The sequence below is a fragment of the Eumetopias jubatus genome, unplaced genomic scaffold (assembly GCF_037043125.1).
Source record: "Eumetopias jubatus isolate StellerSeaLion01/CBP00866 unplaced genomic scaffold, mEumJub1_p1.0 scaffold_8, whole genome shotgun sequence".
Lineage (NCBI taxonomy): Eukaryota > Metazoa > Chordata > Mammalia > Carnivora > Otariidae > Eumetopias > Eumetopias jubatus.
The window spans coordinates 84,264,152-84,284,564 of NW_028274814.1; the positions used below are offsets into that span (position 1 = coordinate 84,264,152).

General features: G+C 48.3%; 1 protein-coding gene across 3 annotated transcripts in view; it reads left to right on the forward strand.

Moving 5' to 3' along the window:
• Positions 1 to 20,413, forward strand: part of DGKA (diacylglycerol kinase alpha) — a 23,153-nt gene continuing 2,740 nt past the window's right edge. The window contains exons 1-19 of one of the 3 annotated variants that reach the window (XM_028110756.2): positions 1 to 74; positions 155 to 320; positions 5,916 to 6,060; positions 6,465 to 6,538; positions 6,873 to 7,002; positions 7,250 to 7,324; positions 7,777 to 7,826; positions 8,192 to 8,266; positions 8,456 to 8,575; positions 8,744 to 8,858; positions 9,496 to 9,584; positions 9,709 to 9,828; positions 10,026 to 10,124; positions 10,344 to 10,427; positions 10,649 to 10,722; positions 10,884 to 10,958; positions 11,370 to 11,455; positions 11,547 to 11,636; positions 20,101 to 20,261. In XM_028110756.2, coding sequence (XP_027966557.1) covers positions 5,997 to 6,060; positions 6,465 to 6,538; positions 6,873 to 7,002; positions 7,250 to 7,324; positions 7,777 to 7,826; positions 8,192 to 8,266; positions 8,456 to 8,575; positions 8,744 to 8,858; positions 9,496 to 9,584; positions 9,709 to 9,828; positions 10,026 to 10,124; positions 10,344 to 10,427; positions 10,649 to 10,722; positions 10,884 to 10,958; positions 11,370 to 11,455; positions 11,547 to 11,636; positions 20,101 to 20,261 — 1,581 coding nt within the window. In that variant the 5' untranslated portion in view covers positions 1 to 74; positions 155 to 320; positions 5,916 to 5,996. Of the gene's footprint in view, positions 75 to 154; positions 321 to 1,272; positions 1,363 to 5,915; positions 6,061 to 6,464; positions 6,539 to 6,872; positions 7,003 to 7,249; positions 7,325 to 7,776; positions 7,827 to 8,191; positions 8,267 to 8,455; positions 8,576 to 8,743; positions 8,859 to 9,495; positions 9,585 to 9,708; positions 9,829 to 10,025; positions 10,125 to 10,343; positions 10,428 to 10,648; positions 10,723 to 10,883; positions 10,959 to 11,369; positions 11,456 to 11,546; positions 11,637 to 20,100; positions 20,262 to 20,413 lie in introns of those variants that run through there. The other 2 variants (XM_028110755.2, XM_028110757.2) reach the window with 2 other exon arrangements.

Consider the following 20,413-nt stretch of genomic DNA (forward strand, 5'->3'; position numbering starts at 1 on the left):
TCTTCTACCACCAGATATAAGAGGGAAGATTCCAGGAACTCAAGCCCTGTTACTGTGCCCTACTTCAATGAGAGGTAGGAGGGGGTTAGCCTGGGTTGGGGCGGGGCCAGGGAGCAGGATGCCCCGGTCCCCAGTTCCTACCAGTAAGTCCTAGGCCTCTGTCTATCTCCCTTGTACTCACTGCCAGCCTCACCACCATTCATGCTGCTCCAAGAGCCTTAACAACTTCAGAACAGATTCCAGACAGGAGGAGCTGAAAGGATCTTCTCTCACCCCTACTTTTGGCCAGGGCCTTTTACAGCACCTGCCAAGGCCAGCAGGTAAAGTGGGAGGGTTAGGGCATGGAGAAAGAGTGGACACAGACCAGAGTGCTCTTTGCACCTAAACCAGCCCAGAATTAAGGGAAGGCCCGGAGTCTTGAGAGAAGGAGGTGTACTTACACTGGGGAAAACAGGTCTGAGCCGTCTAGGGTTTGGGTTTTAGGGAGGTGAGAAACCTAGAGGTAAAGGTGGGCCTCAAATAGTGTTAAGCACTGCAGAGCCCATGAGAGGAGGGAAGCATTTGTATCCCAGGATGCAGAGTCTAGGACTCTGGGCTTGCTGCTGTGGAAACTTCTGAGTATGAATTCGGTCAGTGGTGGATGGAAAGGAGTTGAGAAGGGAAGTCCCTGGATGGCAGCAATTAGGAGAGGGTCAGAGGTTGCTTGGGTGGGCCCCTGCCAAACTGCCACCAGCGGGCCCGCCCTCTATCATGACCTCCCACGGTTGGGATAAGGGGAGAGGCTGTGAGTGATTAGAAAGAAGGGAAGATAGGGCTCCTGGGTGGCTCAGTCGGTTGAGCGGCTGCCTTCGGCTCGGGTCATGATCCTGGAGTCCCGGGATCGAGTCCCGCATCGGGCTCCCTGCTCCGCAGGGAGTCTGCTTCTCCTTCTGACTCTCTTCCCTCTCGTGCTCTCTCTCATTCTCTCTCTCTCTCAAATAAATAAATAAAATCTTAAAAAAAGAAAGAAGGGAAGATGGATAGAAACCGAGCTATCCCGAGGCGGGAAGAAGATGAGAAGCGCAGAACGTGGAGAAAGTGGTGCAGACCAGAACCCTGGAGATATTGGGGAGGTTGGGGGCTCAGGCTTGGTGAACTGGAAACAGGGGCCTCTGCATGACTGCAGTTCCCGGAGTCGGGGGCGCGGGCACGGGGCACGGGGCGCGGGCGGGCAGGCCGGGGCGGGGGGCGGGCAGCTGTGTCGTCAGGAACGGGGCGGCCTCGCGGCGGCCGCGCCTGCCTGGTCCGTCCCCTCCAGCCCAGCTCGGGCTCCAGCTCCCGCGCCGGCGCTTCAGCTTCCACCGCGCGCCCTCCGCAGGCAAGGTAGAGACCCCGCGAGCCCCCCAACCCCCGCGTCTCCTGCCCTCCACCCCCGGAGCGGGAGGGGGCGGGGGCCGCGGAAAGGGCCGCCGCCGGGCTAGGGTAGGGCTGCCGGGCCGAGAAGGAGGAAGCCCGACAGCTGGAGCGGGTAGCTTGAGGGGTTTGCGCCAGGACGCGGGGGGCAGCGGGAGAGCTGGGCCGGAACTCCGTAGGCAGCGTCTCCCCCAGACCTTCCCCTCCATTGCCCCCAGTCACTCGGAGGGACGGTGAAGCTCGGCTCCTAGGGGCCCGAGTCAAGCAAAGTCCGTTTTGGAACCGCCACAGCGCTGCACGGGTGCAGAAGGGTTCTTCTTTGGCCTCCGTCCCCAACTTCCCATCCCTACCCTTTCCACACCTGTCACCAGGAAGTTTCTGAAACTACCTGGGTCTGAATCCCACTTTTCACCTCTAAATGGGAGAAATGAGCTTTACTGAGGAAGAAATAGGATTACTACTGGGCATCTCCTCAGCCTCAGATCATATGAGCCCACATCCCCCAACCATGCCAACATTGTAACTTCCTCCTGTACTACACACACACACACACACACACACACACACACACACACACACCTTAATCAGGCAACATCACTACCTGCAATGTTTGTGGAGGCTTAGTGAATTTTGACACTTCAAGGCAAATGATTCCCTCTCTGGGATCCGGGGCCACCGACTAGCAGCCGGCATGGGCAGGAAAGAATAGACCCTCCCTCAGTCCTGGGAAAGGGGAGGAGGACGCAGGCCCTGGTGTGATTAAGGGATTCAGAAGTCCTGGTAATCAGGCCTGGGCTTGCTTCTTGGGTTTCTTGCTGGGTCAGCCTGAATGTTCTGGGGGCAGAGCAGATTCTTGAGTAATGGTAAATTTATATGACTTGGAATGGGAGTGACGAATGTTTAAGTGAAAAAGCACACTTTAAATGTTTGCACTGGCCTTGGAAATCATATTTATCTCTTGGTTACCAGCAATTTTAGTATTTATTGTTTAAAATAAGATCTAGAAAACAGAGGCACTAGGATTTAATGGAATGGACTAAAGATAGGACGTCTAGAGTCTGGGTGTGATCCTGAGATTGTGGCTCTCTGTCTGGGCCTCCGTTTCCTCCTCTGTAAAGTGTGAGAGTTGGTACCTCCCAGCTCTGAGGATGTTCTAGGATTCTCTGCCTCCAAGTCAACTTCTTACTTTCTCACCTCAAGTTGGTAGGGATGGGCAGGGAAGCCAGAGGAGGGAAAGGAAGGGTGAGTCACAGATAGCTGGCAGGCGGGCAGCAGACCCCACCCTCCCAACCCTGGCATTTGCCTGGACTAGCCCAGGTTATAGCCTCAGGGCTGGGATGGAGCAGGGAGGACAAAATTGGACTTGTTACGGTTTGTTAAGGTCCAGGATCCTAATAGTTTATATGCCTTTCAGCAACAGGGGCAGCCAGACTTTCAGTGAGACAAGTCAGGAGGACAACTGAAAAGATACCAGGAGCCCTTATGTCCAAGGTCCCAGCCTAGAGGTGTCCTTGGACCTTGACAGTCTAGTTTCTAGCCACCTCCTCACCCTACCCTCCCAAAGGCAAAGTGCAGTATCTCAGTCCTACCTGTCTGTGCCTGCGATGACACAATGGGGGAAAGTGTATGACTGGGCTTCACTGCTGTTGGGAGTTCCTAGAACTGATGCCTTCCTGGCACCATTTTTCCTCATCTCCAGATGTGTTTCTCTGTGTACCACCCTTGTATAACAGCAACAAGAACAACAATGGCTAACATTTACTGAGTCCTTCCTCTGTGCCATATGACTGTTCCCTCTGTGCCTTACAGTTGCTAAGTATATTGCATGTATTAGCTTACTTAATCCCCATGCTGTGACTGATTTCTCTAGGTACCCATTTTACCAATGAGGAAACAGGTTCAGGAAGATGAAATAACTCACCCAAGAGCTAGGATTCTAATCCATACCTGTCTAATGCAAAAGCCCCATTCTCTTAAGCTCTACTATAAATTACATGCAAGAGCTGGGGGGCTAGGAGGGGTTGTTGTGAAAAGAGAGATGTGTCCTCTTTCCTGTTCATCGTCCCTCCTTTGCTCTTTCCTTGTCACTTTCTCTCTCAGATTTCATTTCCTAGAACCTTGGAGCCGTCTAAGAATCCCCAGGGGTAATCAGAGAGGCTAATTAAGCCATACGGACCCAATTATCCCTAAGGCTATTAGGTATTCATTAGATCTGTTGGCAGTAGAAGTTGGATTAGAGTCATTGAAAAGAGCCAGATGGGTGGAGTCCTTTCTCCAGAATATCAGTGTCCCAGGATCCCCTTCTTAGTATTCCCAGAGAGCCCCCAGACGAGGAATGGTATACTACATGGGTGTGGACAGCAGAGATGTCCCAAGGGCAGAGGCTGTAAAGAAGATTCTTGCACCATCAGAAAGGAAATTCTTGTAGGCCCTAACTGCCTCCTTGAGCCTTACCCAACAAACCCTAAATAAGTGGGCAAAGGGGAGGCAGAAGCCCCAGATGGAGTGCGATAATAAGTGCATTTTAGCAAAATTTATTCATTCAGCAAATACCTATTTAGCACCTCCTATGTGTGTTCCAAATTGTTTCCTCTTCCCCTGTCAAGACGGATACTATGGCATCCCATTTGACCATATTTGGACTAATATTTTCCAACCCATGGCTCCTCCCTAACTTTGCACAACGATTTGTACAAACAATATGGAGCACCTACAACACACTGGGCACTGTTTTAGGTATTGGGGATATAGTGGTGAGCAATACCAACAAGTTCCTGCCCTTGTGGAACTTACATTTTGGTAGGAGAAGACAAACAGTAAACAAAGAAGCAAATAAATTAGCAGGGCAATTTCCACTCACGGTAAATTCTATGAAGGGAACGAAGGAGGGTGCTGTGCAAAAGAGGGGGGCTGCTTTAGGAGGGAAGGATCAGGGAAGCTCTCTTGAAGGAACTGACACTTCAGCTGAAGCAAGAGGGCAGCTCTGCCAAGAGTGGGGAAGGGTGTTCTAGGCAGAGAGAACAGTAAGTCTCATGGCCTTGAGCAGGGGAGAGCTTGGCTTGAAGAACAGAAAGGAGGGCAGTGAGATTAGAAGGCAGTGTGTGGAGGGGAGAGTGGAACGAGAGGAGGACAGAGCCAGGCAGGGGCCCCATCACATGGTTCTTGGGGTAGAGCTTTGACTCCTCCACTTATCACCTGCCTTGGGAAGTCCCAACCTCTTCGAACTCCAGTTTCTTCATGTGAAGAATGGCTCTACCAGGAATTTCTTATCTCATAAGTTCTAATTGTAGTTGTTAGTACAATAATAACTACCATTTCTTGCAGGCCTTCTATATGCAGGTGTCATACTGGGTACTTTTCATACACGATTTGACTTAATCTTCACAACTGTGGCAGACAGGTATCATTCTTTCCATTTCACAATGTAATATGTCCCAGTCACACAGCGGTATCAGAGCTAAGAATGGAACCCATCTATGACTAACTCTAGTTTTGCTGGACTCCTAAACGCTGCTGTACTATACTAATGTGAAATATTACTGCTATTGCTGTTATTGAATCTTCAAGTCAAGTTGCCCTCTGCAACGTGGCCCCAGGGCCAGTGGGCACCATGAGCCCCGTGATGGCTCCTCCTTGGTCCCTGGGTCCCATAGCTGCAAGTTAGGACTCCCTGAACACTGCTAACCTAGTAGGGTGCAAGGAAGACCCCGCATCTGAGACTCCTGCACTCAGCTCAACCCTCCTACAACTGGGAAGCCAGGCAGATGTTCAGAGCCTTCTTCCCCTACCTTCCCCTACCCCCTACCTCCTCCCAATCTCGCGCGCCTGGGTCCCCGCCCTTCCCCAGTGGAGCTGTGAAGGGTGCAGGCGAGGCGGGGCCGGGGCTGGGGACCTGGCCAGAGCTGGTTCTGTGTCGCGCGTCAGAAGCGCTAGAGGTCGTTGAGGGGCGTGGGTGGTTCGGGAAGTGGGTGGCTGAGCGGGGCTGGGGACCGAGGCTGGAGGCGGAGCAAGATGGGATCGTGGCTGGGGAGGCGTGCCGCAAACGCAGTGAGAACTACCCGAAGGGCCGAAGGGCCAGGACTGCGGGATCCGACATGGGCGAGAGCGCGGGCTCAGGAGCGACTGCAGAGACTGGGGGTGGCGGGAGAAAAGGTAGAAACAGGCGAGGGACACACCCACAAAGACACATATAGACTTGTAAAGCGGGGGGGGGGGGGGGAGGGAGATTCAGAAATGAATCAAGACAGATTGGGGGAGACATCAGGGAGCTGAAGAAGGATCCAGAAAGGGAGGGGAGAGAGTCAGAGATGAGTCAAAGAAACAGAGACAGAGGATAGACTCGGTTAGGGAGAGACAAACATAGGGGAGAGGTACAGGGTGAAAGGAAGAGACTTGGGAGGGACTCAGAGACAAGAAAAGAACAGAAATAATAGTGGGACTGGAGAATTAATGGAGCGGACAGAAGCAAAGACAGGCAGAAAAGCTGGCCCTTCCTGCCACATACTCTTCTCATCTCCCTCCAGACCTACCCTTGGAAGCATAGATCCAGGCGTGAGAAGTACTACCAAGCTGCTTTTGTGGCCTTCCTTAAGAAAAAAAGAAAGATGGCCAAGGAGAAGGGCCTGATAAGCCCCAATGATTTTGCCCAGCTGCAAAAGTACATGGAATGTGAGTGTTCCCCTCCGTCCTGAAGAATCCCTGGTCCTTACCCCCCTTCCCCTAGTTTCCCCAGTGGCCTGAAGCCGGTCAGCTCCTGAGATATGCCTATGGCTGGGAAAGGGAGGAGAGGGAGATGGGAGATGTCTGTGGTCTCAGCTCTCCACCTACCTTCTCTGAACCTCAGCTGCCTGCTCCAAGTCTCAGAGAAGAGATGTAAACAGAGGTACCACTCTGGAGCATCTGAAATGTTATTCTCTCGATATTTCTCTCTGCATTTCTGGGTTTCTTCCTGGAATTTCTTCTCCATCTCACTTGAATCTTTTTTCCTGTTGGATGTCTGGGTGGGACTCCAGCAGAGGGCAGGGAAAACCAAAGCAGACTAATGCTCTTCCTTCATCCTCTTCATACCCTAGACTCTACCAACAAGGTCAGCGATGTCCTAAAGCTCTTTGAGGATGGTGAAATGGCTGAATATCTCCAAGGAGATGTGAGTGGCAGCTGGGAAATCCTCTCCTTGACCAACTCTTCCCATCTTTGGTTTTGCTACTCTGCTGTGATCCCCAACTTCCAGGGATTATTCTGGGCCCACCCCTTTCTGTTCTCCCTCTCGATACCCCGGTGCCCATTGTTACCACAGCTATTGCTATAGGACAAAGCAAGAGATTGCAATTGAGGACTCAGCCTCGAGAAGAAGAAACCATAGTCTGCCTTGGATGCTTCTTAGCTCTACACTTGTTGTCTCTGTCCTTACTACTCCTAAGTCTTCAGTCCCCATCTCCCATCCTGTACACTCCCTAGGGTAATGCTTGCTCTCATCATAGGCCATTGGGTACGAGGGATTCCAGCAATTTTTGAAAATCTATCTGGAAGCAGATAACATTCCCAATCACCTAAGCCTGGCACTGTTTCAATCCTTCAAGATGGGTCACTTAGAAGACACTGTGGAAAATGGTATGGTCATGAAGGTGGGACTGAGCTGGACTTCCGGAAGAAAAGTGAAAGTAGTATGGGTTTTGGGGTGAGAGTTGAATTGAGTCCCATGTTGGAGGCAGGATTGGGGAAGAGAGGTGGAGGATGGCCATGCTGGCCTAGGAGCTAGAGGGAGGAAAGTTAAAGGGCAGAGTTGGAACAAAGGAAAAGAGAAGAGCCAGAGTAGAGAGACCCCCAATCTCAGATCTGCTGTCCTTTCTGTAACCAGATGTGGTGTGTCTCAGTGATGTCTCCTGCTACTTTTCCCTTCTGGAGGGTGGCCGGCCAGAAGACAAGCTAGAATGTGAGTTGCCATCCTGGTCTGGGAGAGGGGAGGGGAGGGGGTATTCCCCAGCCTTCCTTCCCTCATTTTTTCAGGATTCCCAAAGGCTGACAGGGCCAGACAAAGGTGGGGCCAGAGAATGGGCCCATTTCCTCTGTTCCCCTAGACTCCTTATACCTAATGCCATTCACCATAGTCACCCCAGTTCCCATGTCCTGTACGTTTTCATGTGGGTGGCCTGGGTTTTTCTTGGGTTGTGGGAGGTGTGTTCTGTCTCCCCTATTAGAGTCACCGAGGATGGAATCCAGGCCTGTTCCCCCCTCCCTTTTTGTCTTCTTTCTCAGTCCCAGCACCAGGCTCTGGGCTCTTCATCTAAAAGATGTCTCCCATCTCTTTATTTCCCCTGTATTCTGTTATGAATTTGGGGGGCATCCCTCACAAACTGACCCTGGCCCCCCTAAAACACCCCACAGTCACCTTCAAGCTGTACGACACGGACAGAAATGGGATCCTGGACAGCTCAGTGAGTTGGGGGACCTGTATGCTGGCCAAGGGAGTATGTGTCCATTTGTTTGTGCCCTCCTGTCCCAACTCTTCCAAGGGTCTTAAGAAGCAGAGGAAGCTAGAGGGAGAAGCCAAGTCCTCCAGGACTAAATTTGGGAGTGGGTTCAGCTCTTGGTTCCTAAAAGAGGAGGCCAGAGACATGAATTGGGGGCTACCTTGCAAACATAGCAACACACATAGACACTCATTTACTTGGCAGGGACACCTGAGAATGAGAGGTGGCTCTCGGGGTGGAACCCAGGAACCCTGATTTCTAGGGAAGAGTTTGAATGGTGGTAGTGAGGTGGGATATGGCTGCTGTGGCTCTTAATTCTTGGTCCCCAGGAAGTGGACAGACTCATCATACAGATGATGCGAGTGGCTGAATACCTGGATTGGGACGTGTCTGAGCTGAGGCCGGTAAGGCAGTTTTTCCTTCATGTCCCTCCTTGTGCCTTCTCCCTGGTGAGTCCTGCAACTACCCTACCCCATTTCTGATAGGCAGCCGCGTTCTCTTGGTGAGGGTGGCTGGGCTGGATGTCCTAGGGGGCAGAGGTGTCAGATGTGAGGGGCCACTCACACCAGAAGTCCCCTCCATTCCCTGCTCAGATTCTTCAGGAGATGATGAAAGAGATTGACTATGACGGTAGCGGTTCTGTCTCCCTCGCCGAGTGGCTCCGGGCTGGGGCCACCACTGTGCCCCTGCTCGTGCTGCTGGGTTTGGAGATGGTGAGTAGGAGAGACTTATGGAGATGGGTAAGATAGCTGCCTTGGGTTGTGTGTGCCAGCGGCTGGCGCTCTAAGGGAAGAGAGGCGGAGGATGGGTAGGATGTCTGGGTGGGAGGTGGGAGATGTCTGAGTGGAGGACCCCCCCTAGCATCTGCTGTGTCCTCCCAGACTCTGAAGGACAATGGGCAGCACCTGTGGAGACCCAAGAGGTTCCCCCGACCGGTCTACTGCAACCTGTGCGAGTCGAGCATTGGTCTTGGCAAACAGGGGCTGAGCTGTAACCGTGAGTGGTGGGGCCTGGGAGTGTGGGGGCAGAGGGGCAGCCCAGCTATCTGCAGGAGCATGCTGCTTTGACCTTCGAGAGATCTGGGTTTGAGTCCTGAGCTCTGCCACTGGCTAGTTAGGTGGGAAAGCCACAGAGCTTTCTCTTCCTTTCTTTCCTGAAGTAGAGTTGACGCATAATGTTACATTAGTTTCAGGTGTACCACATGGCCACATAACTTCTTTAAGCCTCAATTTAAAATGAGGTTTCCTCGACTGAAAATGAAGTAACTGTGAGCATTAAATAAGTGGATGCAAGAAAAGTACTTCACATGGTGCATGTATATATTATTAAGTCTGCAATAAAAAATAAAAATTAGCTGCTATTATTGTCATTGCTATTGTTAAATCTAGGCCTTTGCATCTTCCAGCTGAGTTCCTGGCATTTAGGAGTGGGGGTAGGCATGTGGTAGCAATTGCTCTTTCACGGGGAAGAGCGAGCAAAAGGCACAGGTCTTGGAGTTGAGCCCCCACCTCAAACTTTAATTCTCTACCACACTCTCATAATTATAACTGAATGATCCCGCCTTACACCCAGGTAAGGAGGAGATGGGGGAGGGGCTGTAACTAAGGCTCTGACCCTCTTCCTTCTCGCCCAGTCTGTAAGTACGTCGTTCATGACCAGTGTGCCATGAAGGCCTTGCCTTGTGAAGTCAGCACCTATGCCAAGTCTCGGAAGGACATTGGTGTGAGTGACTGCATGCCCACCCCAATACCACCCGCATCCTGGCCCTTGGCCCGTTGCTGCCCTCAGCCCTTCCCCTCATCCCTGCTCCAACCCTCTCAGACTAGGGATTGCCTTTCTCCCCAAGATCCAATCGCATGTGTGGGTGAGAGGAGGCTGTGAGTCTGGCCGATGCGACCGCTGTCAGAAGAAGATCCGCATTTACCACAGTCTAGTCGGACTGCATTGTGTGTGGTGCCACCTAGAGGTCAGTTTGGGGAGCTCTCCAGCCTCTGCCTTGGGGCTCCTCCCTAAACTGCCCTCTGCACGGGTCTCCCTGACTACATCTCCCTCATAGCCACGGTTGCCCTTGCTCCCAAGGGCTCTCTTTCCAGTACTAGACCCTCAGAGTTGAGAGGTGACGGGTTCCCTCCATGATGTCTGTATGCCCACCTTGTCTTTCAGATTCATGATGACTGCCTGCAAGCCATGGGTCATGAGTGTGACTGTGGGCTGCTCCGGGATCACATCCTGCCTCCATCTTCCATCTATCCCAGTGTCCTGGTAAGACCCTTGGGCAGTGGCTAGGAGGGGACAGGAGGAGTGCTGCCCCTGATGTAACACACACACACACACACACACACACACACACACACACACACACACACGCCATGCCCTTTATAGCAGAGAACCTATACTTTTAGGATTCAGGTCAGACCGTTATCTGTTTAGGGATTCACATACAATCCAGTTTTCCTTCCCTTTGCTTCCCTCCCTTTCTAGGCCTCTGGACAGGAGCGTAAAGTTAGCAAAACAAGCCAGAAGACCATGGATGACTTAAATCTGAGCACCTTTGAGGCTCTGCGGGTACATGAAGGGGATGGGTTTTTCTTGGCTGGAGCCCTCATAGGAGGGAATGAAGTGGGAAACATGGGGAATGGTGCTTGTTCTCCAGAAGCCCCAGTGTGGTGGGGGGGGGAAGGGGAAAGCATCTTTGGGGGCAGGCCAGCCTTCTGTCACTGTTTCCAGGGCCCATCTTACCTGGCAAAATCCTGTTTTCCTTATTCTTGTTTTTTCCCCAAATGCAGATTGACCCTGTTTCTAACACCCACCCACTTCTGGTCTTTGTCAACCCTAAGAGTGGCGGGAAGCAGGGGGAGAGGTGAGAAGAGATATACTGGGTCTTCTAAGATGGAGAAGGAGGACCGATAGAGGTTGGGGAATCTGTGTGTATGGAGGGGACATACCTTGAGGAGGACAGCAAGAGGATGGAGTATAGACTGTCCATCCCCTACCATAAACTTTCCTTTCTCCCTCATACAGGGTGCTTTGGAAATTCCAGTATCTACTAAATCCTCGACAGGTATTCAACCTCCTAAAGGATGGTCCTGAGGCAGGGTGAGTATAGGTTGGGGACTGTATCACAGTGTTTGTATGTGTCTGCCTGTGTATGTTGGGCGAGAGCAGACAAGAATACATGTTGGGAGGACAGGGCTAGGGGACCCCAAGAAAGCAGAATTCAGAATGCTGCTTTTAGTAATGTTGCTGGGTATCCCCATGCCCCTGAGTTCTCTGGTTCATCTTTGTTCTGCTCTCAAAACATAAAGATACCAGTTTCTCCCTAACCACTGAGGAGTGGCTATAACTTTCCCCATTGTATTTTTTCTCTGACCTTAACAGAAACAAGTCTTTTGACAAAGGGGAGGGGGGTCATATGGAATGAGAGATAAGAAGTAATCCGCCTGTCCAGGAGTTGTTAGACTCCATCCTATGGTCCTTCCTCATCTTCTCTCTTCCCTTCAATCTCAGGCTCAGATTCTTCAGGGATGTTCCTGGTTGTCGGATTTTGGTGTGTGGTGGAGATGGCACAGTAGGCTGGATTCTGGAGACCATAGGTCAGTATACGGAGAGGCTCTGGGAAGGGTACTGGGGCATTGGCCTTCTAGAGCTAACTCCCTCCATCCATCCCCTGACCTGCTTCCCTAGACAAAGCCAACTTGCCTGTTGTACCTCCTGTTGCTGTGTTGCCCCTGGGCACTGGAAATGATCTGGCTCGGTGCCTAAGATGGGGAGGAGGTAAGTGGTTAGAAATTGTTTTCCTGGGAGACGGGGAGTTGGGTAGGAAGGGAAAGGCACATAGAGCAGGTGTCTAGACATTGTTATAGAAAGACGGTTGGAGAAGAAGAGAGGCACAGATAGGTGGTTACCAAAGTGGATTGTCCCCAAGGAAGAAAGCTTGGGATGAAACGAAGACCACAGTCTGAACCTAGAAGGGTCAGGGTGACAGTCCTCTTCCCTACATACCAAAAAATATCCTTCTTTTGGGCGCCTGGGTGGCTCAGTTGGTTAAGCGACTGCCTTCGGCTCAGGTCATGATCCTGGAGTCCTGGGATCGAGTCCCACATCAGGTTCCCTGCTTGGTGGGGAGTCTACTTCTCCCTCTGACCCTCCCCTCTCTCATGTGCTCTCTCTCTCTCTCTCAAATAAATAAATAAAATCTTTAAAAAAATATCCTTCTGTTTCTCCCAACCAATTCTTCGGGCTCAGAGAATCAAGGAATACGGAGGACAACGTGGGAATGAGAAAGGTTGTATAAGAGCTAAACCAGATGTTCAGTGATGGAGCTAGCAGGGAGCTTGGCCATGATTCATTCAACCACTCAGCCAGTTAATCGGGGGTCATTCATTCATTTATAATCATTTCTTCCCAAGTCAGTCACAACAGTCTCTTAACTATACTCTGATTTCTAGACTCTTTCTAGTCTCCTTTCAAACAGAAAGAGTTCAGGGGATGGTATTGGTAGATAAAGAGGTCAGGGTGGGGCAGGTTGAATTTGAAGTGTCTTTGTTTGAGGCTGTTGGACTCAGAGTCCAGCTCTGAGATCTTGCAGAGGTTATGGAAGGAGAGTGAAAGGCATTCTAGGTAGAAGTTGTATAAGGCCAAACAGCATAGTAGTGCATGCATTAGGGAGTGTGAGTCATTCATTATGACTGGGTCATGCAGTGCAAGGTGGGGAATGGGGAGAGGAAGGACTGAGTTGAACCGGGTCGAGATTAGGGAGGGTCCTGAATGCTGTGCTGAGGAGTTTTTTTACTTTATCCTGCCAGAGACTGAAAGCAGACAGCCCACAGAAATGATTTGTATTGTCTTGCATTGTTTGCCTTGCAGTGTTTTAAATTTTTTAAACCTCTCTTATTTCTAAGAAGTGAGTCATATATTCTTCAGTTCACCACAATCTTCTCAGATCCCTGCTATTCACTCATTCACTTCACCTTTCTAGCCACTGAGGCATTTGATTGTGCAAACCCTAAACCATAGGGAACTCTTGAACTCATGAAAAATGTAACTCAAAGAAAAAATAGGTGTGTGTATATATATATATATATGCCTATTTATATATACTTATATATATATATAAATTATGTTCTCTATATATGTAATAAAAATTGTTGTGTAAATAAAATATTATTCCAGAATGTAGAAATATCTCTGGGTATATATTATAATCTAAATCTTGTATATAGGGGCACCTAGGTGGCTCAGTTGGTTAAGCATCTGCCTTCGGCTCAGGTCATGATCCCAGGGTCTTGGCATCCAGCCCCGCTTCAGGCTCCCTGCTCAGCGGGGAGTCTGCTTCTCCTTCTCCCTCTGCCCCTTCCCCCTGCTCGTGCTCTCTCACGCATTCTCTTTCTCAAAGAAGTAAATAAAATCTTTTTAAAAAAATAAATCTTGTATATAAACATAGGACCAATTTTTTTTTTTTTTTAGATTTATTTAGTTGAGAGAGAGAGCAGGGGAGACCAAGCAGGGGGAAGGACAGAGGGAGAGGGAAAGAAGCAGACTCCCTGCTGAGCAGGAGCCCGGAGCCCATCTCCAGGCTCGATCTCGGATCCCATGACCCTGAGATCATGACCTGAGTCGAAATCAAGAGTCAGACGTTTAATGGACTGAGCCACCCAGGTGCCCCGGCCAGCTTTTAAATCTTCAACATCGAACTTCGTGTTTACTTAAAATATTAGGCACTTTGAAATTATGTATTCACTCTGTGTTCTGCAAATGAGACTCTCATAGCAGTTTCTGCCAATTCAACCTGAATCATGAAATAATCATATAAATACAACACTAAATTTGTGTTTGAAAATTTGTGTTGATACTGAAAAAAATCGTAAGATTTGAAGAAGAAGAAGAGATGAGAGGAGTACCACAATGGGATCTCTGTGGAGGATGGATTGGAGGAAGGAGACAGGATAGGAAATTACCTGTATGGCAGTAGTCCGGTCAAAAGACACTGACACCAAACAGAGGCAACAGCAGTGCAGTTCATGAGGTAGAAACCACGATACGCGGTAACCGGTGGGTTGTGGAGGAGGAGAGGACAAGTATAGGACATTTTCTGGTTTGTGGACTGAGCATGTGGGATACCGTTTAAGATAGAGCATATGGGAGGAGGACCGGTTTAAGGAAGATCAATTCCGCTTTGGACATGTTAAGTTGAGGTGTCAGTGAAGCACCCAGATGGAAATGTATGGTGAGTAGTTACAAACAGTACTAGGAAGATACACGTTTGAGAGTCATCTGCTCCGGGGAGATAATTGACATCTTGAGAGTAGATGGGTTACCCAGGGAAAGAGGTAAGAAGAGAAGATGGACAAGGATGCAGTATCCTAGTAAAACACCCTATTTGACAGTTGAGCAGAGGAAAATCCAGTATTAAAGAAGTCTGTGTTCATGTACTGTTATTACTATAAGTAATCACCATAAACAGTGGCTGTAAACAACACAAATTTATTGTCTTACAGTTCTGGAGATCTGAAGTCCAAAATAGGTCCCACTGCGCTAGAATCAAGGTGTTAGCAGGGCTGTGTTTTTTTCTAGAGCCTCAAGGGGAGAATTCTTTGCCTTGCCTTCTCCAGTTTCTAGAAGCTGCCTGCATTCCTGGGCTCATGGCTCCGCTTCCAACGCTCAATGTTACCATTCCTACCTCTGTTTCCATTGTCACATCACCTTCCATGACTCTTATTTTTTACCTTCCTCTTTCACTTATAAATAAGGACCCCTGTGATTATTTTGGGCCTGCCCAGATAATCCAGGATAATCTCCCCATTTAAAAATCCTTAATTTAGGGGCAGCTGGCTGGCTCAGCCAGTAGAGAATGCGACTCTTGGGACACCTGGGTGGTTCAGTCAGTTAGGCGTCTGCCTTCTGCTCAGGTTATGATCCCAGGGTCCTGAGATCCAGTCCCGAATCGGGCTCCCTGCTCAGCGGGGAGCCCGCATCTCCCTCTGCCTGGTACCCTGCCTGCTTGTGCTCGCTCGCTCTCTGACAAGTAAATAAAATCTTTTATTTATTTGACAGAGAGAGACACAGCGAGAGAGGGAACACAAGCAGGGGGAGTGGGAGAGGGAGAAGCAGGCTTCCTGCCAAGCAGAGCGCCCAACTCGGGGCTCGATTCCAGGACCCTGAGATCATGACCTGAGCCGAAGGCAGACACTTAATGACTGAGCCACTGAGGCGCCCCAAAATAAATAAAATCTTAAAAAAAAAAAAAAACGCAACTCTTGATCTCCAGGTCATGAGTTCAAGCCCCCTGTTGGGTGTAGGCTTACTTAAAAAAAAAAAAAAAATCCTTAATCACATTAGCAAAGTCTCTTTTGCCATGTAAGGCAACATATTCACAGACTCTGGAGATAAAAATGTGGACATCTTGGGGTGCCTGGCTGGCTCAGTCAGTAGAGCATGCAACTCTTGGGGGTTGTAGTTTCGAGCCTCACATTGAGTATAGCAATTACTTAAAAATAAAATCTTTTTTAAAAAAAGAACATGGGGGCGCCTGGGTGGCTCAGCTGATTAAGTGTCTGACTCTTGGTTTCGGCTCAGGTCATGATGTCCAGGTGGGAAGATCTCAGGCTGGGTTCCTAGCTCAGCGGGGAGTCTGCTTCCCCTCTCCCTCTGCCCCTTCCCCCACTTGCTCCCAAAGGCTCATGTGTGTGCTCGCTCTCTCTCTCTCTCTGAACTAAATAAATCCTAAAATAAATAAATAAATAAATAAAAATAAAAAGACTGCAGACATCTTTAAGGGGCCACTATTCTGCCTACCACAGTTGCTAAGAAGGAACAATCAGAGAGGATCCTCTGTAGCTTAGAGAACGGTGTTTTAGAGGCCAAATGAGGAGTTTCATGAGTTAAAATGAGAACTAAAGATATACTGTTGGTTTTGGCAGGAATTATTGGCAATCTTTGCCAGAAGAGTTTCAGCAGGGTGGCATGGTGAAAGGCAAATTACAGTGGGTTGAACCATCAGTGGAATGTGAGGAAGTGGAGACTTACTTTTTTTTATCTTCTTTTCCCCAATTACAAAAATAATACATTCTTGTGGTAAAAAATAATTCAGGGGCTCCTGGGTGGCTCAGTTGGTTAAATGTCTGCCTTCGGGTCAGGTCAAGATCCCAGGGTCCTGGGATCAAGCCCCGCATTGGGCTCCCTGCTCATTGGGAAGCCTGCTTCTCCCTCTCCTACTCCCCCTGCTTGTGTTCCTTCTCTCGCTGTGTCTCTCTGTCAAATAAATAAATAAAATCTTAAAAAAAAAAAATTCAAACATTTCCGATACACATGCCAAAAAAGTTCCCTGTAATCTACTCCCTAAAGTTTTGGAATCTATTCCTCCATGTTTTTCTTTCTAGACACATACTAATATGTACTTAAACAATGAGATCATTCTACTGATGTTTTTCTTCTTTTTTTAAAGTTAAACAGTTCCTCGTGGTTATCATTATATTTCAGTATAGTCAGATTTACCTCACTGTTTTTACTACTGAATAGCATTCCATTGTGTGAATATGTCATAATTTATTTAGCCAGTCCCCTATTGATAGACATTTGGGTAGTGGTCAGTTTTTTATTACCAACCATGCTGCAGTGAACACCTTGCACATCTATCTCTTCACACAGATGTGAGAATTTCTCTAGGAGATATTTCTAGAATTGCTGGCTCAAGAGTACAAACATTTTACATTTGGCTAGTTATTTTCTTTTTAAAAGTTATACAAATAAAAAATAAAAGTTACACAAATAATATATCAGTACATTTTCTTTTTTTAATTTAATTTTATTATATTATGTTAGTCACCATACAATACATCATTAGTTTTTGATGTGGTGATCCACGATCCATTGTTTTCATATAACACCCAGTGCTCCATGCAGTACGTGCCCTTCTTAATACCCATCGCCGGGCTAACCCATCCTCCCACCCCCAGTACATGTTCACTGTAAAAGACTTTACAAAGTAAAATGTGTAAGTGTTCACATACAGGTCTCCTCCCTCTACGTGCCTCCCCAGAGATAACCACTGTGTCCTATTTGCATTCATTTTCCTGTTTTTATATGTACACACACACACAACTTTTAAACAAACATAAATGGGAACATACTACAGAGATTGTTCTGGGACTTCTTTTTTCATTGAATAATATGTCTTGGAGAACTTTCCATGTTCGTACATATAGATTACATTCTATATGCAGTGGTTGTACATTATTTCTTGGCATGGATTTGCCATAATTTATTTTTAAATAATTAATTTGCCTTCCCCTGCTGAAGGGCATTTAGATTGTTTCCAATTTTTTGCTGTTTTAGAGAGTACCTCAGCAAACATCCGTGTGCACACATCTCTGTTTACATTTTTATCCATTTTTTTAAGATTTTATTTGTTTATTTGACAGAGAGAGACACAGCAAGAGAGAGAACACAAGCAGGGGGAGTGGGAGAGGGAGAAGCAGGCTTCCTGCCAAGCAGGGAGCCAAATGCGGGGCTTGATCCCAGGACCCTGGGATCATGACCTGAGCCGAAGGCAGATGCTTAATCACTGAGTCACCCAGGCGCCCCTGTATGTCCATTTCTGTAGGAGAAATTTCCAAAAGTGGAATTGCTGCGTCAAAGTACTTGTTTTGATAAAATTTGATAACATTGTGATAAAAATTGCCAAATTGCCTTCCAAAATGGAATATCAATTTATGCTCCAACTAACAGCACATGAGAGTGTTGGTTTACTCATAATCTCATTAACACTTGGTTTTGTCAATCTCTTTATACTTTGTCAATACAATAGGCAACAAAAAGTCAACCAATTGTTTTAATTTACAATTGTTTTAATTGTTAGTAATATTGAGCGTCTTTTTTTTAAAGATTTTATTTATTCATTTGAGAGAGAGAGAGACCACAAGCAGGGGGAGGGGCAGAGGGAGAGGGAGAAGCAGACTCTCCACTGAGCAGGGAGCCTGACATGGGGCTCCATCCCAGGACCCTGAGCAGAAGGCAGACCCTTAACAGACTGAGCCACCCAGGTGCTCCAATACTGAACATCTTTAATCTGCATATTGGTCATTTGTATTTCTTCTTCTGTGATTGGTTTATTTGTGTTATTTGCCCCTTTTCTATTGACTTTTTAGATTTAGTGATTTATTTATTTATTTATTTTTAAAGATTTTATTTATTTATTTGATAGAGACACAGCGAGACAGGGGATACAAGCAGGGGGAGTGGGAGAGGGAGAAGCAGGCTGCCCACCAAGCAGGGAGCCCGATGCGGGGTTCAATCCTAGCACCCTGGGATCATGACCCGAGACGAAGTCAGACGCTTAACGAATGAGCCACCCAGGCGCCCCAGTGATTTATTTTTTTTAATTTTTTTAAAGATTTTATTTATTTGCCCAGAGAGAGAGACAGCGAGAGCAGGAACACAAGCAGGGGGAGTGGGAGAGGGAAAAGCAGGCTTCCCAGCGATCAGGGAGCCCGAAGCGGGGCTCGATCCCAGGACCCTGGGATCATGACCTGAGCTGAAGGCAGATGCTTAACAACTGAGCCACCCAGGTGCCCCTGGATTTAGTGATTTATAAGCATTTTTCGAATGTTGGTGAAGTTAGTCTATTATATGTGCTGCAGATATTTTTTCCCAGTTTGTATTTTTTTAGGTGTGTGTTTATTTAACCAAAGAAGTTTTAAATTTTAGATTTCTTTCTTTCTTTGAGAGAGCGAGTGCGAGAGAGCACAGGGGGGAGGGGCAGAGGGAGAGGGAAAGAGAATCCTAAGCAGACTCCCCACTGAGCATGGAGCCTGATGTGGGGCTTGACCCCACAACCCTGAGATCATGACCCTAGCCAAAACCAAGAGTTGGACACTCAGCCGACTGAGGTACCCAGGTGCCCCAGGAAGTTTTAAGTTTTAATATAATTGTACTTACCAGGGACACCTGGGTGGCTCAGTCAGTTAAGTGTCTGCCTTCGACTCAGGTCATGATCCCCCCTGGGATCATGGGATCCTGGGATCGAGTCCTACATGAGGCTCCTTGCTCAGTGGGGAGCCTGCTTCTCCCTTTGCTGCTCTCCCTGCTTGTGCGCTCTCTCTCTCTCTCTCTCCCTCTGACGAATAAATAAATAAAATCTTTAAAAAATTTTTATTTATCAGTCTTCTCCTTTTTTGGCTCCCAGTTTTGTATTATGCTCTAGAACAGCCTTTTCCACTCAAAGATTTCAAAAATAGGTCACCTGGGTGGCTCAGTTGGTTAAGCGACTGCCTTCAGCTCAGGTCATGATCCTGGAGTCCCAGGATCGAGTCCCGCATTGGGCTCCCTGCTTAGCAGGGAGTCTGCTTCTCCCTCTGACCCTCTTCCCTCTCGTGCTCTCTATCTCTCATTCTCTCTCTCTCAAATAAATAAATAAAATCTTTAAAAAAAAGATTTCAAAAATATGCACTCATGTTTTCTGCTAGTACAAATTCTGTTTCATTTTTTTACATTTAAATTCTTTGACCCATCTTGAATTTATTTTGGTATAAGAAGTGACTTCTGGGGTGCCTGGGTGGCTCAGTCTTTAATTGTCTGCCTTCTGCTCAGGTCATGATCCCAGGGTCCTGGGATCGAGCCCCGCATCAGGCTCCTTGCTTGGAGGGAAGCCTGCTTCTCCCTCTCCCACTCCCCTTGCTTGTGTTCCTTCTCTCCCTGTCTCTCTATCTGTCAAATAAATAAATAAAATCTTTTAAAAAAATGATTGTTCCATGGAAGGGGCACCTGGCTGGCTCAGTCAGTAGAGCATGCGACTCTTGGTCTCAGGCTCGTGAGTTTGAGCCCCACGTTGGACATAGAGCTTACATTTAAAGAGAGAAAGATTGGTCCATGGGAGCTAGGACCAAGCACCCTGCCCTGTATTTCTTTTTTTTAAGATTGTATTTATTTCTCAGAAAGAGAGAGAGAAACAGCAAGCAGGGGGAGCGCAGGCAGAGGGAGAAGCACAATCCTCCCCACTGAGCAGGAAGCCTCATGTGGGGCTGGATCCCAAGACCCTGGGATCATGACCTGAGCCGAAGGCAGACGCTTAACCAACTGAGCCACTGAGGCATCCCGCTCCCTGCTATTTCACTGGCTAGGGCTAGGAGGGTCTGCAGAAGCAGGGCAGAGGATCTCTGGGAATTTGTGGGGCTGGGAGCTGAGAAGAGGGCCCTCTGAGACCCATGGCTCAGTTCTAACCTGTCTTCTCCCCCATCCTTAGGATATGAGGGACAGAATTTGGGGAAGATCCTCAAGGATTTAGAGATGAGTAAGGTGGTACATATGGATCGATGGTCCGTGGAGGTGATACCTCAACAAACTGAAGAAAAGAGTGACCCAGTCCCCTTTCAAATCATCAATAACTACTTCTCCATTGGTGTGGTCAGTGAAGTGGGGTATGGGGGCTAGGGAGGAAGTATGGGTTAAGCAGCAAGAAGCTAGAGCTGGTTAGAAAGAGGAGGTAGAGGTTAAGGGAGCTGTGACACAGGGAAATGGCGGGTGGGGTACAGTGGTGTGAGTTGCAAGAAAAGAAC